Here is a 26,250-nt window from a genome sequence, read left to right on the forward strand (position 1 = left end):
ATTATATGCTTTAACGCATCAAGAAGCATGAAAAGATTTTATGTGTATGTAAGGGGAAGAAGTTGGGTTTAAAATACACACAATGTGTCTATCGGGTTAACATTTTACTTTAACTAAAACAGAATGCCATGCTTTGCTCAGAAAACCAGGTCATCTTCAAATGTCTCCTTAGACCTTGCGATCAGACCCTACAAGCCTCGCTATGTGACGGGTTTCCCTATAAAGAGTAGTTAGTAGTTAGTGGTTAGGCAGAAGCATGACCCATTATGTGTCTTAATATATGGTTAATTTAGCACGGGTGTTTTTAAACATGCGGCTGTGAAATATTTACTTATACTATTTACTAGAGTCAGACTTGGGAATAAACTTGTCCCTGGCACTTTTATTCCTAATATAAAAGTGACCCAGGGGACCAGTCCGGGCCCAGGCAAAAGTATTGTGTTATGCTTGCCATGTATCCTAGCTGGACATATATATGCATATAGCTGTCCTGGATATAAGACAAAGTCGAGGGCTGAGGAGGTTTGTTTTAGTAAGCGGATGTACCACGTATACCTCCAGCCATGTCGAGCAAGGGGCTGATCCTATTTTTGTTGGTCTTAACATGCATTGTATGCTAAATAAGTATTCTCTAAACTAATCAACCTATTCTCTTTTTGTGCAGTACACCTAGAAAGCCCAGGAGGCACGCTAATGGCCAGCAATAACACAGCCAGTATAGCCCAAGCCAGGAAGCTTGTAGAACAGCTGAAAATGGAAGCCAATATCGACAGAATAAAGGTAACTACTTGTTTGGAACAACGTCGTAGAGATAATTAGTAATAAAAAATACATGTAGTGACCTCGATGTGGGGTTGTGACTTGGCTTCCTGTTGACCTTTCCTTAATCAAAACAAGTCTCTATGTCGTTTTATGGAATGAATTAATTCCCTGCGTATGAAAGCTTCCACCCACGGCTTTATAAATAATGGAACTCCTAACATCAAACACTGAACTGCACGGAAAATGCAGATGTCTTGGGATAATTTAAAACCGAACAAACGGACGTATTGTCATTAGCCCGGTTACAGTCGGTGCCGCGCAAAGCCCCCTGCTGCCATCATGTTGAGAGCTATAAATGTCATTACGTATCTGCTAAAAGCCCGAGCTTTGATTTTAATCCTTTCCATACCAGGAGGACTGGAAACTCAAAACACTCGGGACCGTTAAATTCCTACGTAAAATCTCTGGAAGCTGCTCCGTGCCGTATCATATGGTGTTGGGTACTAGAAGCTCAAAGAGAAGTGGGAGAAGTCTTGAGATGTGCCCAATACCAGCGCTAGGGCGTATAGGTCAGATCACAGACCCGCTATGGGGAGACCTTTTGTGTTTTCAACTCCCACACTTCACTGCTGTGAACGACCAACACTGGCAAGAAGAGCTGAGCTGCCCCTGCATAATGGGAAATTTCCATGTGTTAAACCAGTGAGATTTCTTCAGCCTCTTTTAACTATATATTATACAGGGTTGGCCAAGCGTTTCTCGAAGAAAGAGCTCACTTGAGTTGGCTCTTTATAATGTATAGTGATGTCAGGCAATGGAAACCACATCTTTCCAGTCAACCCTCCATTTAGCGCATAGACCCCACCATAGGAACATAGAGTAGTGGAGATCATGTCCTATCCTGTTACTGCTGGCATCAGAGTCACATTCTTAGCCAATATCCTGCGGATGCAATTGATGCGTATTTGATGATCACAACTAAAGAAAAGGAAACGAAACTACCTTACAACATAAACTACCTTGAGTTGCCTTGTTAGAACTAATCATTCCCTACAAGTCCACTTAGTGCTGTACCAGTGGTACTAATGCCACAACCAGGAAGATGTTTTCCGTTATACTTGTTACATTATGTAGGTTAAGAAAGCAGAAATTATGTGTAAATTATATATGTGTTAAATGCAATACCTGGGAGCAAATGGAATACAGAGAATCTAGGTTAGGTTCTTTACCATCTCTACCGTATAAACAAATCTAATATACTGTGTTTACATGAAAAATTCTTTGAAACGGAATGGTGTGTTTCATTTTTTCATAAAAAAGCAAGCCATCTCTGGTTTGCATGAAAACCTGTTTTCGTAAAAAACTAAAATTTGAGGCATATTTAAATTTTTATGTTATCACCACAAAAACGGTTTCTTTAGCATCATGGGAGTCATGGTCCACTGCGTCTGCAGTTTGCTCATTCTAGCTGTAGAAGGATGGCACTGCTGTCACTGGCTGGTACATCCCCACACACACACACATCCACATCCCCACACACACACATCCACATCCCCACACACACACCCACATCCCCACACACACACATCCACATCCCCACACACACACATCCACATCCACACACACACACACACGTCCCCACACACACATACATTCCGGGTGTTGTCTTTACTTACATTTGGGTTCCTTTCTGAACCGGTGTGAGAGATAGGCACAAAACACTATGCTTAGCAACGTTACGAAAGCCTAAATATTTTATTACGAAAAAATTGTTTTTCGTAGGACATTCCGTTTTGTATCCTACTATGTTAAGGAAAGAAAATTCAGATGATGATTTTAACTTTGCCAAATGGTTTTAAATGTATGAAAACAAAGCTTCTATCTGCTGCAGTGGCAACAAAGCATTTTAACGTTATCCGTGATTTCTGCTAGTCACATGACTGCAGGCTAAAATTTGGTAGTTCCTGTAATAAATATAAATGGGACACAAATTGACGTGATTATTCTAGGAAGAATATATTTTGGTTTCGCTTCAACATAGTAAATGATTTTTAGCACCAGATTTCACAGTGTTTAAAGTTGAATGATGCACAGCAGTCTTATGTTTTAAGCTCCCTTGAATTGCTGAACAAAGCATACCCCATACTTTTATAAATCATCTTAAAGCAAACGCATCTCTTGGAAGAGCTTTGTGATGTTTTTACCGTATCATTGGTATGTAAAGCATTTTGTAGCAGCCAAAAGCCCACTGTTTATGCCCAGCTTACAGATTTACTTTCGCTTAATATGGATAAAGGAAATAAGTTAAAGGGATAAGTGTGATTAATATAATGTGCTTTCAGAGGCAAAGAAATAGTGAAGGACTATAGGGTAGGTGACCCATCATGGTTTATAATTTCTGCTACTTATAAGGGCTACAGGAGCAGAGAGTAGACTTTTGTCACTCTTCATGCTTATCAGATGCTTCCTACTAATGTTATTGCACATCGAAACTATTTCACCAGAATGATTAAAGAAATGTCTTAAGATTCTCTCGTGTACCCACACGGTGTATGTTATTGGCCTAATATTTCCTGGTTCTGGGCATTGGTCAAGCTGGATGAACCGGAATGGCCTGAAGCCCAACACCCAGCTTTATCCTGCCTGCGATAAAAGGTAGGAGAACAAATTCTCCAAAAAGTGCCTTCTCACCATCTTTCAAAGGACATCCAGACGCCGATATAAACAGAGCAAGTCTGGCTCATTTTGTACATGACTTGAGATCTTGTGGCCCATCATGGCCAGCTCACCCTCTGTAAGATTTAACAGTATAATAGGACGCCATTGCTTAATGTTTATCCTTCATGACACCTCTTTGCTCGCATGTAATGGGCGGCCATTTAAGATGTTCTTTTCTTGTAGGTATCAAAAGCAGCTGCTGATTTGATGGCGTATTGTGAAGCCCATGCCAAGGAAGACCCTCTACTGACCCCAGTGCCTGCATCAGAAAATCCATTTAGAGAGAAGAAGTTTTTCTGTGCCATCCTGTAAAACCGCAAACGGCCTGCTGTGCGATCAGGCTCCCTGAACACTGATGTAGAATTTATAACATCCCGGACTCTACCAGTCTGCAGAATTACAGTAACAACAACAACAACAAAATTCAACCTAAACTTGGGAGCAGCAGTGTTGTGCATGTTTGAAGAAAACGGTCACTTGAAAAAGTTAAGAAGATTCTCAAAAATGAAAAATAAAGACTTCTAGTCTTTCCCAGCTGAGTAGAGAGAGAATGTGTAAACATAAAAAGAAAAAAAAAAAGCTCTGTGTCACTTTTCAGTTTAGAACCTGTTTTTCATAATCTTTATTTTATTTTTTGTAATTATTATTTTGAAGTTGGAGATAATACTTTTTCGAAAAAGAGGTGTTTAAAAAAGAAAATGTGAATATTGTGTTGGATTTTTTTTTGGGGGGGAAGGGGTTGTTTTACAATTATTCTTTAATTTAAATTAAATCATCATAGCCGCAGGATACATTTGCAATGGTGTTTTTATATAAATATTTAGGTATTGTGAATTTTTGTGTTTAGGGTAGCACAATGATGGTATCCAAAATGGGGACCTTCAGAATTCTTTAGAACGAAACTTTCACAGGGTGTATTAAAGGAGTTTAGCCAGCATTCTTACACTTTTTGACTATGATATGGCTGTTCTGTGTTCTAGACAAATGTTAAAACACTTTTGAACATTTTTAATGTATCTTTTGATCCTGCACAGGAAAAATAGTCTAGTGATGTAATTTTTATATCTATTTTTGTGACTATTTAAAAAAAAAAATTATTCTGCATGGAGAGGCAGTTCAACCAATTTCTACATCCTAGAGCAAGATGCTATAGGCTAATACTTAAATGAAATTAAGATTAATGACCTTTTGAGTGCTAGGAGTAATCTTATGGGGTGTAGCAGTGACAGACCCCAGAGTCCCTAGAGAGGAAAGCTGATTAATAACTCTGATAAACCCAAGTTATGATGGTCTAGTAGAAGATCTGCGTAGACTAATACCTCTTCCCATGCCGGCTGAGAGTGGCTGTATGGTGTATATGGGTCACATCATAGCATCCTTAATTGTTGCTAGAGTAGAGCCGATTAATAAGCCTGTGAACCATGGCAAAGACCTGCTTCCAGTGAGAGGTCAGCCCAAAGCCTTCGACTTGTACAATGGTGTCAGGGACCTTACTGGCAGTGGACCCATATGTTTCCATGCGTTGGAGGCAACTGATCACCTGGTTTTACCGCTGGATAGAAAGATGCAGTCCTGCTTAATCTGGACTAGAATTAAATTTAAGAAACCCTGGGGTTTAATACTATAGGCATTTATCACACACAAGCCAAGAAATAATCGGTGTGGCTGAGATCAAATCAAGTGGAGCTTGAAGAGAATGGCACAGGGGGGCTTGTTAAAGTTTCCGTTTAACCTCACATCCATTTCTAAAACTGGAAATTAATTTGTAGTTAAATGTGGTGTGTTGGAAACTTGCGCACCCATCCTTGCACTCAAAAGGTTACCCCACTTGCTGCCACAGCCAAGCCTTTCTCAACTGCCTGACCTACCTGCCAGCCAATTCATCGCAGGGCTCTCCAGGGTACACACTCTACTTTAATCCAGATACACATTGGCCAATAATAGTTTGCAAGGTTTTTTTTTGTCATCATCCACTAATGTATCTTTTACGATAAAGTATATTTTTTTCAAAGTTTCTAGTTGCCCTTTATATCACTGCTAATACGTAACACAATTTATTGGGGAAACCTGCGTTCTGTTTCTGCTGGCTAGAGCATGTTTTGGGTACATCATGTAATAAAAAAAAATATGACACATTTCTGGCCTTTCTTAAATGGTTCTGACAAGTGGTGTTTGTGCTTAATTGGAATATATTTTTTGTAAAATGTTCAGCGTGTGCGCGTGCATAACGATTAGTCTTTATAACGTTTTCATCCAAAATGTATATTCTAGAGCAAACGTACATAAACCTATCCCTGTTCTCTTGGGTATGACCTTAGGATTGTTTGCCATACTGCTTAGGTTTGGGATGTTGTTTACTGTAGGTATTCATATAATTGCATATCTCAAAAGTAAGTACATATTTAACATACTGTAAGTCATAATGTTTTATTTCCATTTGTATGAACAGTGACTGTTAATTTTCCTTTTTATCCATCATAGATATGATGTCCCATAATTTGAGTGTTTGATCTTCTATACTTTTCTGTTGAAAACCATTATTACACAATACTTCCAAGGTAATACACGGTTAAGGAGTTTTTACACCTGAATCAGTGAGACTGGCTATAGAACAGAATACACTACAGCCAAACATTCCATGGGTCATTGAAAAGTTACTCACTTGGCTTTCACAGAAGGGCCCTCGTTTTTTTCTTGGTGCTGAGATTTTTTAAACCTACCTCTTCTACCACCGCTTCCGCAACGTAGTCCGTGCCATTTAATGTGACCAAACTCAATCCTGTGAAACATGCCTGTTCGACCCAATCTTGGATGCAAGGTTCCCCGGAGATGTAGCCACCAGCCGCTTGCCCTGTCTCCAGACTACGTAAAGATGCACATCATCCTCACAAAGTCTTAACGATAACTGGGTTCAATCTAGCAATAGGTTTTTATATATATATATATATATATATATATATATATATATATATATATATATATATATATATATATATAGAAATGAAAAAACTGTTCCATCCAATACAGCCTCCTTCGTGTGTAAATGTATAACAACAGCTTTTAAAGCTGAAGTTATCTTTTTTGCTCAGGGTATTTTTGTAACATCTCTCCTTACAGTAATCTAGTAAAGTCTGCAGTTATCTTCTATTACAGCACTGTATCTGCAACTTTACTAACTGGTTTCTGATATTGGTTGTTGGCCAATCCAGTAATAAGACTTCAGTATACACCACATTGTAGCTTTCAGGGTACTGAAATAATACCCAAAAAGTTTAATATTAATTGTCAATCATATACGGAAACTTTTGAGGTTTGCTCCCCAAGAAGCTTCTCCTTCCCGCTCCATATAAGACAGAGCTGGAGAACTCCAATGCTCAGGGCTGCAAACAGAACAAGAATGGTGTATCCTCACCTGAAGACAGGCAGTCTTTATCGGAGCTGTGCCCATGGTAAAGCTATGGGGCCAGGCTGGAAAAAAAAGCTGATTGCACTGAATGAGCATGGCTTTCTATGCATGAGCAATAGGCAGCAGAACTGAAAAGGGCATACTGAAGCTAAACACACGCACACCACACCTGGAGATCCAAAGCTGCCCCGACACCTGGCAGGTATGGGCATAATAGTTGTATGGCGAATGTATCTGCAAGCATTTGCCCTTTGATGTAAGTATCTGCTGAATGGCTCCTTACAAAATATCTGGTCCCACTGGTGTTCTTAAATATAGGTAAGCAATCATTGCCTGCAGCAGATTAAGCACTGAGGATTGGAGGTGATCCAACTACCCTGTCCAATGGTCCCAGTACCCAGTATGTGACATCGAGCTTCACTGTCCTATGTAACCAAAGCAAAGTGGAACTGTCCGAGAAAGCGGGGATCTCAAACATGTTCTCTGATGCCTTCCATATTCGCAAGCAGCTATAATGGTTGCTGGTGGTTTGAAGACAAAGGCTTGTTAATTAACAGCATAGTAATGGGTGAACCCCCTATGTGATGTCTAGTCCTTCTACAGCCTCCTGCGTGGGCATCTAAATTCTTTCTTGTTGTATAAATTAGAAGTGGGACAGCCCACGTTTCCCAAGTCAGCTGTGGATTCCAGTGTTAAGTCAATCATCAAATAATTCCTCTCGCTAAAAGCACTTTATTGGTGTTTCAAATGTGTAAATAGACTGGGCTTTTTCTTCTCTTCAAACATGCCTTCTATAAATAACTAAGCAGGGACTGATTACCTGACGCACTAATGAGTGTTTGACTACAGCGGCAATATTGTTGATACGTCATTAATCAGAAGACCTTTCACAGCTCGATTTTTTCAGGAAAAATTACATTTGAATTTTAGGAATGAATCATAGCATTAAGATAAGGCAGCATTCTGAAATATCATTTGTTAATTTGAAATGTTCATACAGCTATTCAACAAATCTCATCTTTTGGATAGAGAAGGTAAAGCCTTTTTCTTTAAAACCTTATCAACCAAAGTTCTCGTTGACTCTCTTTTATAATACAACTGATGTAGATTAGCATACCTTCCAATAGCCCTGATTTGTGGGCACAGTCTCGGGTAATGGCCCCATAGTGGGGATCATGGATTGGTTGGGGAGATTCTGTAAAAGAAGATTTGATCACTGCAGTGTTACAAGGTTTATATGCCTTGTTACTAGTGGTGTATTTAGGTTTTGTGCCCCCCCTCCCCTGACTAAATTCACATGCCCCTAATCATGGCTTCAATGCCCTGAATTGCTGATCAAAATGTGTGTGATCAGCAGCAGGGGCATAATCGGGCATCTCTTGTCCTCCAGAGACCTTCAGGCGGGTGTCCCATTGTCAGCGCTGTTACACCCGATCCGTCAGCACCAAACCCAACCTCCGAAACAGTCATGATGTATAGGAATGTCCTAAAGGGCATCCATTCATCTTTTTTCATGGATGTACCTGTACATCTGTAGGGACGTTAGAGGGTTAAATTCCCATGGGGGAAGCATTTAGCTATCCTGAATCTAAGCTGAGACCAAGGACTGAGTAAAGTCTTAGTCCGTCAAGAAAAACGGGGAGACTATATAGGCCGAATGGTTCTTGTCTGCCATTAAATTCTATGTTTCTAGACATGGAAAAATTACTGGAAACAACTCCAGGTGTAAACCTTTTAAGGCATAATCACACTATTAATGGAGTTCATTTTGCTAACATTAATTTCTTATGATTTATTACAAACATTTGTCTTTGTAATTCTGAAAAGACAATTCCAAAATAATGCCCCAGCGGGGTCAAGGGTAAATTACAACTAAAACCAACCAATCCCGTTCCCGGGATCAAAAATACCCTTATTATTACCCCACCCTAAAACACCACATTAATTAGCGTGTTTGTTAAAAGGTATAACCAAAAAAGATAACAACACCAGTGTCACCAGTCCTACCGTAAAAGGTATACATGAGGTATACATGAGGGCATATGCCCACAGTCATATAACACTAATAGTATCACATCATATATACTGTTGATGGCTGCAGTCCTAACAACAAGAATAATAGAATTATGACCAGTGACACAGGCTTATTAAAAACTCAGACAAACAGCCCCCCTGACATGTTTCACTCCTCAGAGCATCATCAAAGGTCTGGGCTAATGGCTTCCAAAATGGAGACTGTTTGGCCTTATATGTCCTTTGTTAATGACATCACGGATTAGGGGCGGGAACAATCATATCCAATGGTTACCGATATATTAGATGTGTTGCCAAACCCGGCCAATTGCTTTAACGGTAACTAAGCATGACATCACCCACATAGTCCAATAAAATTCCATACACATGATGGGCAGCGGTTCTCTCCAATTCCCAAAGGTGAACAATCAAAGAAATTGACTGACAGTTATTCTAACCAATCATTGATGTTTCTTGCCGCTCAGAACCACTCCTATTACTGGATCTCCTACCCGTTGTAATTCTTATTTCTCACATTACACCCGGTTCACCAACGCAAGTTGCTGGGCAGCACAGTGGCTTACGCCGTTGCCCTGCAGCACAGGGGCCCAGTGTTCAAATCCCACCAAGGATACCAAAATCCATCAAGGCACCATATCTAAAAACACCAGTGCAAATTTACATCATTTTAGCATATTCGCCATACACAATTATACGCATCACAATTTAATAATTCCCTTCCCAAATATCCCTATCACAATATAAGTCTCCATAATATAGTCATACCTCCCTATAAAGTAAGTAAATCATTATCAAATAATCAATATTACAAATCAAAGAGAGTCCTATTATTTAGAATCTACAAATAGGCTGAGAAGGAGAAACCCTCATTTAAGCCTAGAGGACTCAGACTTTTGAGTCTATAGATCCACTTGGCTTCCTCTTTTAATAGTAGTCGATCCAGATACCTATACCTTTTAACAAACACGTTAATAAAAGTGATGTTTTAGGGTGGGGTAATAATAAGGGTATTTTTTATCCCGGGAACGGGATTGGTTGGTTTTAATTCTGAAAAGAATACCAGATGCTACAGTCACAAGCTAGAAGTAAACGGGAAGTTACAGAATGTTTTGTATTTTAGCATAGCGCCCTCTGCTGGTGTACAGAGACTGCATTCACACCAAACAGAGATACCCCTGATCTGCTTGCCATCATTACCAAGCCTTGCCCCAGCCTCTCCTCTAACAACACCCCTAAAACAAAAGTGCCCCTCTTTAACCATTTCAAGTGTTACCCCAGACAGAAAGCATCACTCTCGGCCACACAGATCACACTCTACAGCACACCGCACTCCTAGCCATGAAGATCACACTGAACCACACAGAAAATACTCTCAAGCATAGACCCCCTTCTCAGCTGCACAGATCCCATTCAGCCACAAACACCATTCTCAGCCACACATTACGCTAAAAATATTTAAAAAGCGGTGGTGTAATTAATTAATTAATTGCATGAATATCATACAATTACATGCATACTGCATATAACCTTTGGTATGCCGAATAATGCATGGTACATATTTACATATATCCATATCCTTATTGGACATCACTGCAGAATCTAATTGCCCTATATACGGTATATATATATATAAACATGATCAGAAATATGCCTGATAGGCTGAGTTTAAATGTCACGTTTATGACTTTATAACTAGGAATGTAAATAAAATGCAAAAAGATCTTCCGTTATAAAAATGTTCTAAAGCCCTGCCAGCTGGCTGCTTCATCTACCGCAGAAAATGTGTTCCGAGAACAGGACAGTTGCCAGCTATGTATCAAACAAGGTGGGGTGGAGCATGAGCCTGTACTAAGGCCCAGGCTTAAGGTGTAGTATGTGGAATGTACGCGGGCCTCGTTACTTATTTTATACACGTTTTATTACCAGCTTTAAGTTAATTCACAAGGTGGCAGCGGCCGTTTTAATGCCACCATAAAATCATTGTTGAACCCGTTTACAGCATCTTCCAAACGTTCGCCCAAAACTAACATGGCGCTTCGTTTTCCGCAGCCGTCACTATTTCAGGTCACACCCTCAGTCTGTGATTGGCTGAACATTTGGCCAATAGTTTGCGGTCTGGGTCTGGATTATTTCTACGGCTGCGTAGTGACAGCTCTACGGGAACCGTCTCCCAGCTGTTCGTACCTGTTACCGGGGGCAGCGGCAGCATCAGCATGTTCCGTAGGAAACTGCAGGCCTTGGATTACCACAACCCTAGCGGCTTTAACTGCAAAGGTGAGGTGCGAATGGGGCCTCCAGTTCCTGGTGTGTGCCTCACAGTCCGTGCTAACGTGTTACCCTGAGTACCCAGAGTGCTGTGCGCGGCTCCCGTTGTGTCGCCAATGGACCTGCTGTATGATGGCATGTGTCATGTGGCCTTCAGTGCGAATCCTGTAACTACATGTTATGTACAAATAAGTAGTCTTTTAATACATTGTAGCAATTTGATTCGCTTCATTGTTATTTAAATAGTAACCGGGTGTGTGCAAACTATACTCTATATAATCACTGTACAACACTACAGCATATGTTGGCTTTAAGATATTAACACATTCTAAAGCAGTGCTTATTCCCTTCTCACTACTATACAATACATTCAATTTGTGGTAAAGAACCTTTAGTCATTATTATAATTGCTTTATATAGTGACATCATATTCTGTAGTGCTGTACAATGGTGTAGTAGAATACAATAACATCTGGCCATTCATATAGCACAAAGTGATAAAATCGGCTGGGTTTAGTGTCCTGATCCATATCTATCTGTGTGTGTGTGTATGTATGTATGTATGTATATATATATATATATATATATATATATATATATATATATATATACGTGTGTGTGTGTTCTACTGGCTTCAGAATGTAGGATTGTTTTTGTATAAAGGCAAACGGTTTAAACCCTTTCTTTTGCAGATGAAACAGAGTTTCGAAACTTCATTGTCTGGTTAGAAGATCAAAAAATCAGACATTACAAAATTGAAGACAGAGGAAATTTAAGAAATATACATAACAGTGAATGGCCTGCCCAGTATGAACAGGTATATGCTGTACTTTATGCAGAATAGATTAACCCCTTCGAGACAAAGGCTGATTTTACTTTTTGTACCCTTTGTGACAATGGCCTTTTTAACATTTCTGCGCTGCTTGTGTTTAGCTGTAATTTTCTTCTTTCCCGTTTACTGAACCCACACACATTAGATATTGTTTTTTTCAGGACAAGAAGGGCTTTCTTTAGATGACATTGTTTTGATTGTATCATATTATTTACTATTAAAAAAATTATAAAATATGGTGAAAAATTTAGAAAAAAATGACTGTTTCTAACTTTTAGTTGAAAAATCTTTTACTCATCTATAAAAGGTAATGAAAAAACCTGCTAAATAGATTCTACTATTTGTCCTGAGTTTAGAAATACCCAATGTTTTTATGTTTTTTTGCTTTTTTCTACCCATTATGGGGCAATAAGTACAGGTAGCGTTTTGCTATTTCAAAGCCATTTTTTCCAAATCTGGTAATTCTTCCCCCCATGTGCCATTTCGGGTATCTTTGAACCCGGCCAATGCAATTTACCCCATCAAGTCATATATTTTTGAAAACTAGACAGGCCAGGGTATTCCAAATGCTAGTATTTTAACTCTTTCCATGCACCATATCTACCACCAGTCTTTGTCAAACTTTGTGGTAGTCATTTTTTTGCATTTGGTTTTCCACACACATTTTAATTCAGGTATGAATTAAAATGTTCTCGTATATGTCACTATCACAAAACACCCCAATATGTGTTCAGCAACATCTCCTGAGTACAGCGATACCTCACATGAATGATTTTGCCTGGCTGTTTTGGGGCAAAAATGCCACATTTGGGGCATGCGCTTTTTTCAATGTTGAACTTTGGCATTTGGGATCCACTGCCCATGCCCTATTTGGTACATCTTTGAGCCAGGCCATTTCAGTGTGCCCAACAAAACCATATATTTTTCAAAACTAGACACCACAGGGTATTTTAAATGCTGGTATTTTAACTCTTTGCATGCACATATTTTACCACCAGCATTTTTTCAAAGTTTGCAGTAATATTTTTGTGTGTGTATTTTTCCCACACACACCTACTTTATGTATGAATTTACAGCTCCTGGTATATGCCGCTGTCACACGACACCCCATAATGTGTTCAGCAACATCTCCTGAGTGCAGTGATACCCCACATGCATGGGTGTGTCATTTTTTGGGGGAACTAAAAGGCCACATTTGGTACGTGTGCATTTTTCTAATTGGAAATTAGATGTGTGGCCATCCTTCCCCCCGTGTTAATTGGGACGTTGTTGAACCTGGCCCATTCAATTTACCCCATCAAATCATACATTTTTTAAAAGTAGACACCCCACGGGCATTTAATATGCCAGTATTTTAACTCTTTCCATGCGAGAATTGTTTTAAGCTAATATGCTAATTTTAGGACTTGCTCACAAAAATATATTTTTTATATATATATATATATTTTTTTTTTATTTTTTTTTAAAAAAAATGTAACATTTTTTTTCAACTTGGAGGTTCCCCTGATAGTGACATCAGTGGGAAATGATTTTTACATTTTACTGTTTTTTACTATTTTTTTCTAATTATTATTAATTTTATTTTATTTTTTAATTTATTTTTACTAATCACACTGTGATTAGAAAGCTGGGCTCCATTGACTTGCATGGTGAATGCAGTACCTGTATTCAACCTGCAAGTGGAGCCAAAGTTCTCTAGATGGTCTGGACCATCTAGCGAACTTTTAAAATTTGTGGTTCCTGTTACAGGACGGCGGCCATCTTCCTTGATGGCGAAGATTGCCGGCAGCTGCGGCTGTGACCGCTCTCCGGAGCGGTCACAGCCCATCAAAAGGTTAGTGTTTGGTGTCGCTGGATGCCTCCTGATCGAGGCATTCCAGCGACACCATTTAAGTTTAGGAGGCGATCGTCGATCGCCTCCTAAACGCTTTTAAAACGGGCGTCAGCCGCCATACAAAGTATGGCGGATGTTGACGCCCCGTGGAGGGGCCAGAGATGGCCCCTTCGTGCCGATCGCGGCATTGCTGAATGCCTCGAGGTCGAGGCATTCAGCAACGCTTTTTGGGTGCAGAAAGCGATAGTAGATCGCTTTCTGCACCCGTTTAAAGACGTGCCGGTCCTGGCACGTCAATTGTCGTAAAGCACATGCTTTTCCGTGCCGTGCCAGGACCGGCAATTGTCATTAAGGGGTTAAAGTGACCGAACAAAACAAATTAATCTCTTACGTCTGCCCATAACAGTATATAGTGCTGTCCGTACCACATGTAAACGTGAACAGAACTATATCGAGGTGAATGTGATCGTTCCTGTGTGCGGCTTGTCGGTTCCGCATTTATTGTGAGGGTAGTAGATTAGTAGAAAAGCCTCCCGGTATAGGAAGAGGCTGTTACAGGAAGGGAATTTAAACGCGCATAGGATAGGCAAATGTCTATCCTGAATCTAAGACAAGACCAAGGTTTTAAATTCGGAGAAATGGGCAGACTAGATGGGCGTTAAATTCTGTTTCTATGTTTTCAGTATTTGAAGGACGTCAGTTGTCCTTTCAAAGCAGAGGAACGCCAGGAATCGATCGACTGGCTTTTGGGTCTGGCCGTGCGTCTGGAGTACGGAGACAATGGTATGTATGGTTTTAGATACATTACGTAACGATGTTCATAATCTCACTTTTATCGGTCTCAATGATTCATTTTTTTTCTTTATTGACTATGGCCACATGTTTTAAAATGTATTGCAACCTAAGAAAACTACCGTTTTTCCTCGATTTATAAGACTTTTTTTTTCGGAGCAAATGCTCTGAAAAATACCCCTCGTCTTATAATAGATGTCGTCTTATAATCAGACCTCAACTAGAGGTCTGACTAAGATCCAGATTAGAGGACTGCATTGGGAGGCGCTTCCGGGCGGTTTTGCTGGGGCTGCGGGCGGTCAGGCACTGCACCTGCAGGTCCCGGTAATCCCGCAAGGCTGCCTTCGCACTGCTCCCTTACAGTGTCTCCTCTCTCGCTCCGCCCAGGAACAAAGCCAAGTCACGTGATGTGACGTCACTTCCCGTGACTCCACCTTGTTCCTGGGCGGAGCAAGAGAAGAGACACTGTGAGGGAGCAACTCAAGGGCAGCCTTGTGGGACTGCGCAGGAAATATGCAGTTCAGGTAAGGAGGTGGGCATGATTGGCCTCAAATTTGGCGGGAGCGGGCGGGGTTCACCACAAATTGGGCGGGAGTGGAACACTCACATTGCGGGAGCGGGTGGGATTAAAAAAAGCAGTCCCGGGCAGGGCAGCAGGGGACCCGGTCCTCCTGTCTAGTAACCTACGCTGCTGCTGGCACTTCCACCGGGGCCTCTATTGCCGGGCAGCAGCCGAGTTTGTCCACGCGCATCACGCAGACCTTCCCCAGCTGCCAGAGAGGAGAATTCCCAGCAGCTGGGGCAACTCCCGCTGCTGCTGGCACTTATGCCAGGGCTTCTATGACGGCACACCGGCTTCACGTGACCTTCCGGTGCTCTGGCATAGAAGCCCCGGCAGAACTAACGTCGGCCTCCCCCACCAGACACCAGGGAGTCAGAAGCACTGATGAGTCGGGGGGAGTGTTATATGGGGTGCATAAGGCTTTTCTGGAGGCAGAGTGCACCATGATATGCCTTTTAACCCCCCATATGCCACTCTGCCTCCAGAAATGTCTTATACCCCCCTATATGCCACTCTGCCTCCAGAAATGCCTTATACCCCCTATATGCCGCTCCATCCCATTATATGCCTTTTAACCCCCTATATGCCACTCTGATATAAGTCATTTCTGGAGGCAGAGTGGCATATAGGGGTATAAGGCATTTCTGGAGGCAGAGTGGCATATAGGGGGTCAAAAGGCATATCATGGGGCACAGTGGCATATAGGGGGTATAAGGCATTTCTGCATAACTGGGGGACAGGCTGGCAAATAAAAGGAAATAAAAACCAAAAAATATTTTCTCAAATCGTAGTTTTTATTAAATAGGAAAAAAATAGTTTACATGAATTAACATTTTACTAGTAAAACTTAGTCTTATATTCAGGCTTTTTCTCTTTTTCCTCAATTATTGTTCAGATTTTGGGGGGTCGTCTTATAACCGAGAAAAAAAAGTATTACAAATCTAAAGAATTATCGATTAAATAAAATATTTGTAATTTTGGGTGTAAGACACTTGTGTAAACTGTTTGCTTTATTTCTGTTTATATGCAGCTGCTAAGTATCAGAATGCAAAGCCACTCAATGCAGACATTTCAAAGGCGTCTGAACCACTAATAAATTTGGATGGTAAGATCTTCAAATCAATATTTTATCTATTACTCTGCACAAAGTAATCCATCTTGAGTAGTATCATGAATCACTTGTAGCTATAAGTATTGCTGAGACCTTTAGTGTAGCCATCTGTCTCACATGCTGTGAATTATTTTCTCCAGATTCTGTAAGAATCTGCAAGTGTTGTTATCCACACCTGCTGTATGTATCTGTCCAATGTTTTATGCTGTATAGCTACCAGTAGGTGGCATCATAGTCCATTATGTAGAGCATCCTTTTCCCAAAGCTTACGCTTTTAAAGTTTAATAAAATAAACATATTTAATGATATTTTTGGGTTTTTTTTTTTCTTTTTTATCCCCATTATCTATATGCTATTATAAATTTGGTTCAAACCTTCGTAAGGTTGGGATGGGTAGCATGAATATGACTTTTAGGACTGTAGTTTGAGATAATGCTAGTTGTGACACCTTTACCGATAAACCAAAATGTTACAAAGCACAAGCATTAGGTTTTACTACTAAATTAATTGTTATGCTATTCAGTATGTGTGACATACTGAATATGTTGCATAATATAAACATTCCTTATTGCATGCAGTATGGTCCTTTTTAGTGCCATTTGAAACATACAATCAGATTCACATCTGCACTGAAGGGACCATAATCACACCTACATTCCTAGAACTTTCCTTTTTATAAGCTTTGACTAAGTATGTGAATCTCTTATCAGTCAGAAACTTTCCTGTGTATATAACTTTCTAAATGTCTCTCTCTCGTTGTTTTTGCTAGTGACCAATCCAGACTTTAAGGCTGGGGTAATGGCTTTGGCAAATATTCTGCAGATACAGAGACATGATGACTACCTTGTGATGCTAAGAGTAAGCCTTCTCTATTTCATTCACACTGTTCATGGGCAATCATCTGTGTGCTGATGTGTAAAGGAGAGAGGGGGTACCAATGGGTTGCTCCCTTTGATCAGTACATCTCGGCATGCATTAAGGTGTTACAAAAAAGAATTTGGATTGAAGAAGTATGAAGAAGGTGGTCATATGATATATAGAAGTAAAGTTTTTAAAAAAAAATAAAAAATCATTCTCTTAGTTGGCTGTTTTGATATTAGATACAAAATATCTAAAAACTGTGTTGAATTAAAATAAAATGTGTGACGAGTTCCTCAATCCCTTTAGTTGTGCATCTTTATCTATAAAAACTATATACAGCAATAATGAAGTAATTGTGCACTTAAATTCTAGGCTATTCGGATCCTGGTGCAGGAACGTTTGTCTTCGGAAGCTATAGCCAGATCCAACAGCTCTAAAGAGGTACGTTTTGTGTAAACTTGTCCACCTTTAACCCCTTCAATCCCAGGGAATCCCCTGCAGGGGATATCCTGTCCTCCAATGAACTTCCGGGTTACGTCAGCAGTGACGCAACCTGGAAGGGAATGCGAGATCGGGCAGTTTAAAATGTAACAGCTTTCCTGCGATGCCGGCTTCTGCTGTCAGTGGGGAGTCCAGGCTGTCAAACGACAGCCTGATCTCCCGTGCAGCAGCAGGGATGTACGTACACCAAGAAGGGCTGGACGTACCGTTACGTTCATAGGGGATTCTTGGGAGTCGTTTTTTAGACGCACCGGTATGTCCGTAGGGGATTGAAGGGGTTAAATGCTCCTGTACTCTTGTTTTCTGCATGTTTCAGATTAATTTGAGGAATTTAGGTGCCAGACACGCACATTCTGGGAGCCAAGATATGTCCCTTAACTCTTTAAGGAGCAGGTCTACTTTACACTACCGTATTTGCTCGATTATAAGACGAGTTTTTTCCAGAAAAAACCTCTGAAAAATACCCCTCGTCTTATAATCGGGGTCGTCTCATAATCAGACCTCAACTAGGTCTGACTATGAGACTAAGATCCAGATCCCTCGAAGCGATGCAGGGGACCTGGATCCTCCTGCCCCCCCCCCCCCCCAACAGCCGGGGAAGGTCTGCGCGATGCTCCCGGCTGCAGCGGAAGTTGTCTATGCGAATCGCATAGAGCTCTACACGCTGCCCCGGAATACGCGCTGGGGACTCGGAAGCACCGGTAAGTTTGGAGGAGGGAGGGGGAGGGAGTGTTAAATGGGGGGCATAAGGCATTTCTGGAGACAGAGTGCTCTGTGAAATGCCTTTTAACCCTCTATACGCCACTCTGCCTCCTGAAATGCCTTATACCTTCCTATATGCCACTCTGCCCCATAATATGCCTTTTAACCAATGATCCCTCTAATTTTTCTTCGGTGGTGTGCGCAGAAAATTTCTCTTGTGCAAAAAAATTTCCCAGAGCCAAAATTTTGTGCGCACAATATGCTTCTGCAAATGTTAAATTTTAATTGTTGTTCTATATTTTTGGTACAGCTCGCTCATGGTTAATAACACTACATTATAGTGTGATAATGTAGTATTAGTTACACAACAGCAAGGTGAAATTCTCACTGCATAAGTAAATTATGAGCGAATCAAAAGCGGAGGCTCCAGGCCGCATAAAGGATAAAAAAAAATCGGGAAAAACTTGTCCGCAAGGGCGTACCTAGAGTATTTGGCACCTGGGGCGGATCCTGTACGTGGGACCCCCACACACACACTTTAAAACTGCATAACTTCTATCATTAGGCAAACATTGACAGGGGTACAGCATAACTGTTATTATATACTGATGCAAACATTGACGGTGGTACAGCATAACTGCTAACATTATATACTGAGGCAAACACTGACAGTGGTACAGCAGAACATCTATCACTATATACTGAGGCACGCACTGACGGTGGTACAGCATAACACCTATCCGTATATACAGAGGCACACATTGACCGTGGTACAACATAACACCTATCACTATACATTGAGCCAGACGTTGACAATAATGCAGCATAACCCCAATCACTATATACTAAGCCAAACATTGATGTGGTGTAGGCCTACCACTTTAGTGTCTGGCCTAGTAACTATATATATATATATATATATGCACCGAAATGAAAATTCTGGACCTGACTTGACTTAAACCGAAAATGAACCCCCCCCACACACCTTGAAAAACAAAAAAAACACTTATTAAAAGTAACACACCAATATTAGACAAAAAAAATCAACAATATATATGATTAACAGCAATCACACTCCTATCATGCCCATGTTCTAGCATGTACTGGTTGCTTGGACATGATAGGAGTGGGATTGCTGTTAGCAATATTAATATATATATATATATATATATATATATATATATATATATATATATGATTGCTATCAAATTTTTCTGTCCAATTTTGGTGTGTTGCTTACTTTTAATAAAGGTTTGGTTAACACACCAAAATTGAACAAAAAAAATACTGCTTTTAACCCCCCCTAAATGCCTGAGTGGCAATTCTGGAGGCAGAGTGGCACATAGGGGGTCAAAAGGCATATCATGGGGCACAGTGGCATATAGGGGTTATAAGGCATTTCTGGGGCAGAGTGGCAAGCCAGGGGGCAGATGTGCATTACTAGGGGGGGCAAGTTGAAGAAAAAAAAAGGAAATAAAAACAATCTTTTTCTCAATCATAGCTTTTATTAAAAAAAAAAAAAGTAGTTCACGTAGTTTACATGAATTAACATTTACTGGTAAAACTTTTCCTATAGGGTCATCTTATATTCAGGCTTTTTCTTTTTTTTTCAGAAATTTAATATTCAGATTTTGGGGGGTCGTCTTATAATCAGGGTCGTCTTATAATCAAGCAAATACGGTATTTATATTTTTTTGTTGCAGCAACTGCAACAGTTGGCAATTAAATCCCATAGATTTGGGTATTTTGCTTGAAAGCTGCGCCCCCCACTCTGCAAAGGTCGATTCGAATTGGCCAACGTGCCGGTTTATCTTGACCAATAAACAGAACGTTCGGAACCATGTTTCCACACCCAGTATGTTATGTGATTTCTGAAACTACTTCATATCCTAAAAGTGATGGACCGTATTACCAATTAACGCAACATGTTAGTTGATGTGAACGTATGCGTCTTAATGTTTAGTTAATGAAAACTTTCTGCTTTCCTTTCAAGGGTCTGCCTGTGGCACTCGATAAACATATCCTTGGCTTTGACACGGGAGGTAAGATTCTGCTGTGCTATGTTCTGTTCTAGTACCTTAATATGCATTCTTTACCTGTAAAGAATAAAAACCTTTATACACTAGTTCTAGAGTGGCATTCTAATACCCCGTCTATGTTTAAATCAGCCAAACACAAGAAATCACGTGCGTGAAAGAACAGATTTGAAAGAAAAAAATATATATACATTTGCATATGCTGTCTGGAGTGTCCCATTTTAATTGTTTTAGATGGTGTCATCATATTCTACAGCGCTGCATAATGGGTATAACAAGTAATGCATAACAAACAATTCCACTTACAAGCGAACTTACAATCTAGAATGGGTTTAGTTTGGTTTTTACGTTTTTTTATTGTTTTTATCATGCTTTCCAAAAGGCATTGGGTTATAAAATAAGTTAGTAAAAAGATAATAGTGGCGTTAATGTGTTTAACAGAGGTTACCAGTCTCACTATAAATATAGTTGTTTTGATAATCACTGGACAATTTGTCAAAGAAATCATGTGCCAAAGTTTCTTTACAATTTTTGAGAAAGCAAAATCTGTGTGATTTTCTCTGATTCGGTCACTCGGTTCCTGCTGAGAATAACTCGAGTTTCGGATATATCAGTGGAAAGAGACCTTAACTAGTCCTAGTCTTCCAACCTCTGGAGCATGGTGTATCCGAGAACATACACGGGTTTATGTTCAAAGAAGAAAAACAGAGTAATGTTTTTATTACTATTAACCAAATACCAAAAGTAATTTTTTTTTATTTTTTTTTTTTGTTTTTTTATAAAATTGATAAATCTCCTGCAGGTTTGGGATGCTCTAATTCTGTCTATTTTCTGTCTTATCAGATGCCGTTTTAAATGATGCAGCCAGGATACTGAGATTACTGCACATCGAAGAGCTACGGGCATTGCAGACAAAGATTAATGAAGCCATCGTAGCTGTGCAGGCAATAATTGCTGATCCAAAGACCGACCACAGACTGGGAAAAGTTGGTAGATGAAAACCCCCAACTGCTTCGAATCATCTGGTAATATGAGACAACCTCTGCCAGCAGGCGGCTATGCTTTGAGCGAGAAGTTGTCAAAACCATGATTGGGTGAATAGACCTTTTTGTTTTTTGGTTTTTTTCTTACGTAGTTTGCGTATTGTAAAATAAAACTACTTAACCTGATTTGCCAGGGCCACGTTCCAAGCCGGTTTCTTTTATTTGGGCGATTTGCGTACACGTTTAATTCTTAGACTTGGATATTTTGGAAGTGGAATACAAACTATTCTGTTAAATGTTTGCACTTAAAGGGATGGATAGGTTTACATACATTGATCACGTTGGAGAAGACTGCCAATGGAAGAATGTGGAGAAAACGTGTTGTTTTTTTTTTTTAATTTCGATATGTGGAGATATATTGTGGATAACACTGATTAATGAGCATTTCCAAAAAGTAGTCTAATTCTGTGTTTCACATAATTGAAATTTATTGCGCAATTGTGCTCTGAGTCACAGATCTCCATTTCCACTAGGTAAATTTTTCTGTATCTCTAAAACAATTGCGCTTATCGATAAACACGAGCCAGAGGTAGTTTGGTTGTGATAACAGCTGTGATGGTGATTCTGGTGAGAGCATGCGTTTCTTTCTGTGAAAGAACAGCAAAGTCTAGCGATGCATGTTCTCCGGTCGCTGCGTGGGAGTTAAGGTTCTTAGTGTGTACATGTGCTGGGAACTTTGCATACATAGTGTGTGTATATATAAAGTGTCATGCTTACCTGCAGTGGACTTTTGTCATCTATGTGTTGCCCATTTTAAACACTTAATAGGTATGTGGTAACGAAGGCTAGTCCGAGGGGCAAGGCAGGTGCCCCAAATGCATGGCACCCAGGCGCCTGTTTACGTGAGGTAAGAGGGAGGGAGGTATAGTAGTGTGTACTGTGTGGATGATGGGAGAGGGGCTGTGGGGTAGTGCGTGAGCGTATGATGTTATTGTATAGTGTTAGTATGGGTTGGTGTGTCGGCATGTGTTAGAATGCGTGTGTGATACTGTTACTATATGGTGCCATTGGATGAGTTGGAATGTCCGAGGTTAGCCAAGGGTTGGGGATACCTGGAGGAGGAGGAGGAGAAAGTATGTATGTGTAAGTGTTCAATGTAAAAGCTAGTTTGCCAAAGAAATATTGTACCGATGAGACACTGACTCTAGGATTGTCTCCTCAACAGTCTTGATTTGTTTAATTGTAGGGGATGCTGTTTGTAGGGCAAGGAAGACATATATATACACACACACACACACACACACACGCACATTTATTGAATTACTGGAGTAGAGAGTCATGTCACTGGGGTATTTTACGTGATTTATTTGAAAATCTTGCATTTTTGGTACAAATAAGGGCAGGGCAATATACACTTAACTGTTTAACAGTAGACATGGCTTGATTTTCTATAAATGTGAAAAAAACTACATACTTTGGGTACAAAAAGGGTATAAAATCCTTTAAAATAAAGTTAAAAAAGTAAACTGTTACAAATAAAAATTAACCACTTTAGTGCTGGAGGGTCCCACACGGCATTCTCTGTGACCACTCATTAAACCTCCTATCTTTGATGCCACAATAATACTCTATCCTACTTATTCATTTTTACAGGTAAAACACTTTAAAAACAAAAAATACAGTAGTAAAAAATTGAGGTAAAAAAAGCTTTACAAATGATATCGGTTTTGGTTTTTCTCCCTCTGTTTCTCTCCACTTGGTGTCTTATCTTTGCAGCCTTTTAACAGATCTAGAGGCACTGAGAGATACTGTTTTCTTATAGGACTTTTTGTTCTTTATTTTATCTTTTTTTCTTGTGTTTATTTCCTCCCTAAAATGCACAGGTTAAAAAGTGAGATAAAAGAAAGTTAAAGAAAGTCAAGTTTAATAAAGACTGATTACTACAGAGCGTGGCTGGAGAGGGCAGTCTTCCTCATTCTGTATTAGCAGATAGTATATGCTGTTGTGAATAGATCTTCCAGCTTTGTGTATCACACACTTAAGCAGGATATCAAGGATCAATAGATAACAAATATTTCTCGGTAGGGGGCATTTTCATTACAGCGAACTGTACAAATATGTATTGCAGGAGTTGGGGCTTCTATTTGCTTTACCCACCTGAAGGACAGTAAGGGTACACGGCCGTTATTCCATAAAGATGTGACCTCTGGTCAGGCAGATACTCATCTGTTATCTGTCCGCTCTCTCGGTTTACAGATATCACTCCATCCCTGCCAACAGATAATGGGGCATTGGTTAGAAAGTAATTCAAAAGAAATATTAAGTCAACCTAAACACAATCCTTAACAAGAAAAAAAAATCCTTACTACCCCAAAGTGATGATCTCACCTTCGCCAGTCTGTATGGTAGAAGTGATTTGCATACGCGACGACACTGAATGGGTAATTGAGATTATTCTGTATGACTCGTCTTCCGGTTCCGTTCGATAAGATGCATTCTAACTTCTTGGTTCCTTTAATCATATGGAAAATAAACAAGTTCACAGATATTTTTTTATATATATATATATATATATATATATATATATATATATATATATATATATATATATATAGATGACAACCTTAGCTAAAAGCCCTTACAGGAGTGTATTAATTATTTATCCTAATGTTTGTTACAGTACATTTTTGTATACCATACCTTAAAACAGTAGAAAATATTCACTTCCTATACCAATTTTAATTAGAAGGCCTAAATCAATGCCTATACCTCTTACTGGGTCTATATAGAAAAAGATGTCGCTAAAGCTTTCTATACCATAGAAGTCTCTTCCATCTGAGGAATACTGTGGGGTTGGTGTAGTGTTAGTATTACCTCCAGGTCCAGAAAACCAATCCATTAAAATTGGTTTATTGTGTTTTTGCACATGATAAATTAACGTGCCGTGTATTCCGATGCGCTAAATCATTACAGAAATAAAAGGTTTGTGGCTCCCTAAGCCGGAAGATAAAATCATGGGAGATTCAGTAGCTGGAAGGAGCATCTTAATCATTGGCATAGGAAGAGTTGCTATATAATTCTGTTGAAACCACAAATACCATTTAAATGAGCACTCTCTGGTCACTTTGCAATTCAGAGTTTCCAATGCTTTTAATAAATATCCTGTAACAGAATGAAATACCTGCATCTGACCAGCAAATCTGTTTGGTGAATGGATCAAACGTCAGACCGTTGGGTAGCCCAATGTCGTCATTCACCAGAATCCTTCTGTTTGAACCATCTACAAAAGATGTTTCAATCTTAGGGGCCTCTCGGTTCCAGTCCGTCCAATAAAGATTCCTTTGATGTAAAAAAAGTGCAATCGATTTCATGTAACCAAGATTTAGAGGGTTTCATGACGCTCATTATCAGGAAAAAATTATCTCTTTCGAAGTGAGTTGAAAGGAAAGCTTGCAGCATTAGAAGCATTTAAACAATAGCAGAAATAATTAAGCAATTAGCTGTTCCCTATTTACATATTTGTAGGAACTGACACTAATCCATAGCCCCAACATTTCAGGTGTCCAAAACACGACACCTTATTTATGGGATATGGTTAGAGACAAGGGACCATCCACCTCGCTACGTATTGAAGAAGAATCCCAGGATATGTCATGATTTTAAGTTTGCCACATGGGAGCTGCAATTGAGGTCAGTGCCGCAAAAGCACAATCTCATTCAGCTTCACAAGAGGCTGGGCTGACCAGCGCCCAAGAATCACGAGTGTCCTGCACAAAACGGGACACTTGGGCTTGACCAGATAACGCTTATTCATTACACTGCAGCCAATAAAAAGAGCTAGAGTACGATGGGTAAGGTATTTAATGCAGTGAAGTCCAACTTTGACTTGCTTTCCTAGAAAGAACCTCTAGGTGGCGCACTCTACCAGCTCAGCTCCATAGGAGTCACCCAGCCTGCAGATAAGGACCGGTCCTGATTCTACGCTGTACAATGACAATGATGCTATTCTGTCCGCCCCCTGGTCTTCTTACAGAAGAAAATTTTAGTTCCGTCTCATGTCACAATGATTTATATATATATCCTATCCATATAACGGATTAGTAAAAACCAATGTTTTAGAATTTTGTTTGTTAGAGCTGCAAATGAGAATGATTAGTTTCACTGACCCTCTTATGGGATCCACGGTGATAGCGCGAGGATTAACCAGCTGTGTGTCAAACAGGACCTTCCTCTCAGACCCGTCCAGCCGAGAACTCTCAATTTTATCAAGGCCACTGTCTGTCCAAAACATCGTTCTTCTAAGGTAGTCAATAGCAAGACCCTCGGTGCTCATCAAACCTTAAGGGAAAAGAGAGAGAGAGAGAACATCATTATAGCATTATGTGTAATTACCACCAACAAAATATATATTACAATGTGGCAAAAAAAATAATCATATATATGTATATTGTTTTTTTAAAAAAAAGGGTAACTTTGTTCAATTTGTGCAATTAATTTATTAAGGTGCTGTTCCACCATGGATTGCACTCTCTGGTGTGTCAAACTTTATCAGATCTGACATCTCATTATTTTCTATGCGTGTTCAATTGCATGAAAGAAGAAACGTTTTAAGACATTGGCATTTTACACGTTCTATGGCAATAACCCATCAGTGCCTCCCTTTGTGTCACATGGCAATTGTATGAAAGAAGCTAAGTTTGATATGAATAAGGAATATATTTCTGGGAAAGGTTTGGGCATTGAGGAACAAAAGTGTTAAATTCAGCAGAGTGGATGATACAATACTTTTTAATCACAAATACATTATAGCATGCCTTAAATAAACTCCTTTTCGCAGATTCCTGGTCACTC

The 26,250-nt window shown here is 39.8% G+C and overlaps 3 protein-coding genes across 3 annotated transcripts in view; 2 read left to right on the forward strand and 1 right to left on the reverse strand.

Moving 5' to 3' along the window:
- Nucleotides 1-693: 693 nt before the first annotated feature.
- On the forward strand, nucleotides 694-3,792 carry LOC149279460 (guanine nucleotide-binding protein G(I)/G(S)/G(O) subunit gamma-2). Its single transcript, XM_089501145.1, has 2 exons — nucleotides 694-780; nucleotides 3,664-3,792. The coding sequence occupies exons 1-2, from the start codon at nucleotides 694-696 to the stop codon at nucleotides 3,790-3,792; spliced, it is 216 nt and encodes a 71-aa protein (XP_089357271.1).
- A 7,341-nt stretch (nucleotides 3,793-11,133) lies between these two features.
- Nucleotides 11,134-21,414, forward strand: LOC149279461 (tRNA-splicing ligase complex subunit RTRAF). The gene is made up of 8 exons (XM_089501161.1): nucleotides 11,134-11,194; nucleotides 11,878-12,002; nucleotides 14,535-14,634; nucleotides 16,236-16,310; nucleotides 17,086-17,174; nucleotides 17,550-17,618; nucleotides 20,374-20,422; nucleotides 21,260-21,414. Exons 1-8 carry the CDS (start codon nucleotides 11,134-11,136, stop codon nucleotides 21,412-21,414), a joined length of 723 nt encoding a protein of 240 aa, XP_089357287.1.
- Nucleotides 21,415-23,548: 2,134 nt separating this feature from the next.
- LOC149279462 (nidogen-2-like) overlaps nucleotides 23,549-26,250 on the reverse strand; it is a 30,170-nt gene continuing 27,468 nt past the window's right edge. Inside the window, exons 17-20 of the mRNA XM_089501168.1 lie at nucleotides 25,566-25,737; nucleotides 24,581-24,738; nucleotides 23,788-23,911; nucleotides 23,549-23,669 (exon numbers count right to left, since the gene is read on the reverse strand). Of these exons, the coding sequence (XP_089357294.1) occupies nucleotides 23,549-23,669; nucleotides 23,788-23,911; nucleotides 24,581-24,738; nucleotides 25,566-25,737 (575 nt within the window). The remainder of the gene's footprint in view (nucleotides 23,670-23,787; nucleotides 23,912-24,580; nucleotides 24,739-25,565; nucleotides 25,738-26,250) is intronic.

This window comes from Sceloporus occidentalis, unplaced genomic scaffold (genome assembly GCF_023333645.1).
Source record: "Sceloporus occidentalis isolate IW3139 unplaced genomic scaffold, rSceOcc1.0.p SCAF_165, whole genome shotgun sequence".
In the NCBI taxonomy this organism is placed as follows: Eukaryota; Metazoa; Chordata; class Lepidosauria; order Squamata; family Phrynosomatidae; genus Sceloporus; species Sceloporus occidentalis.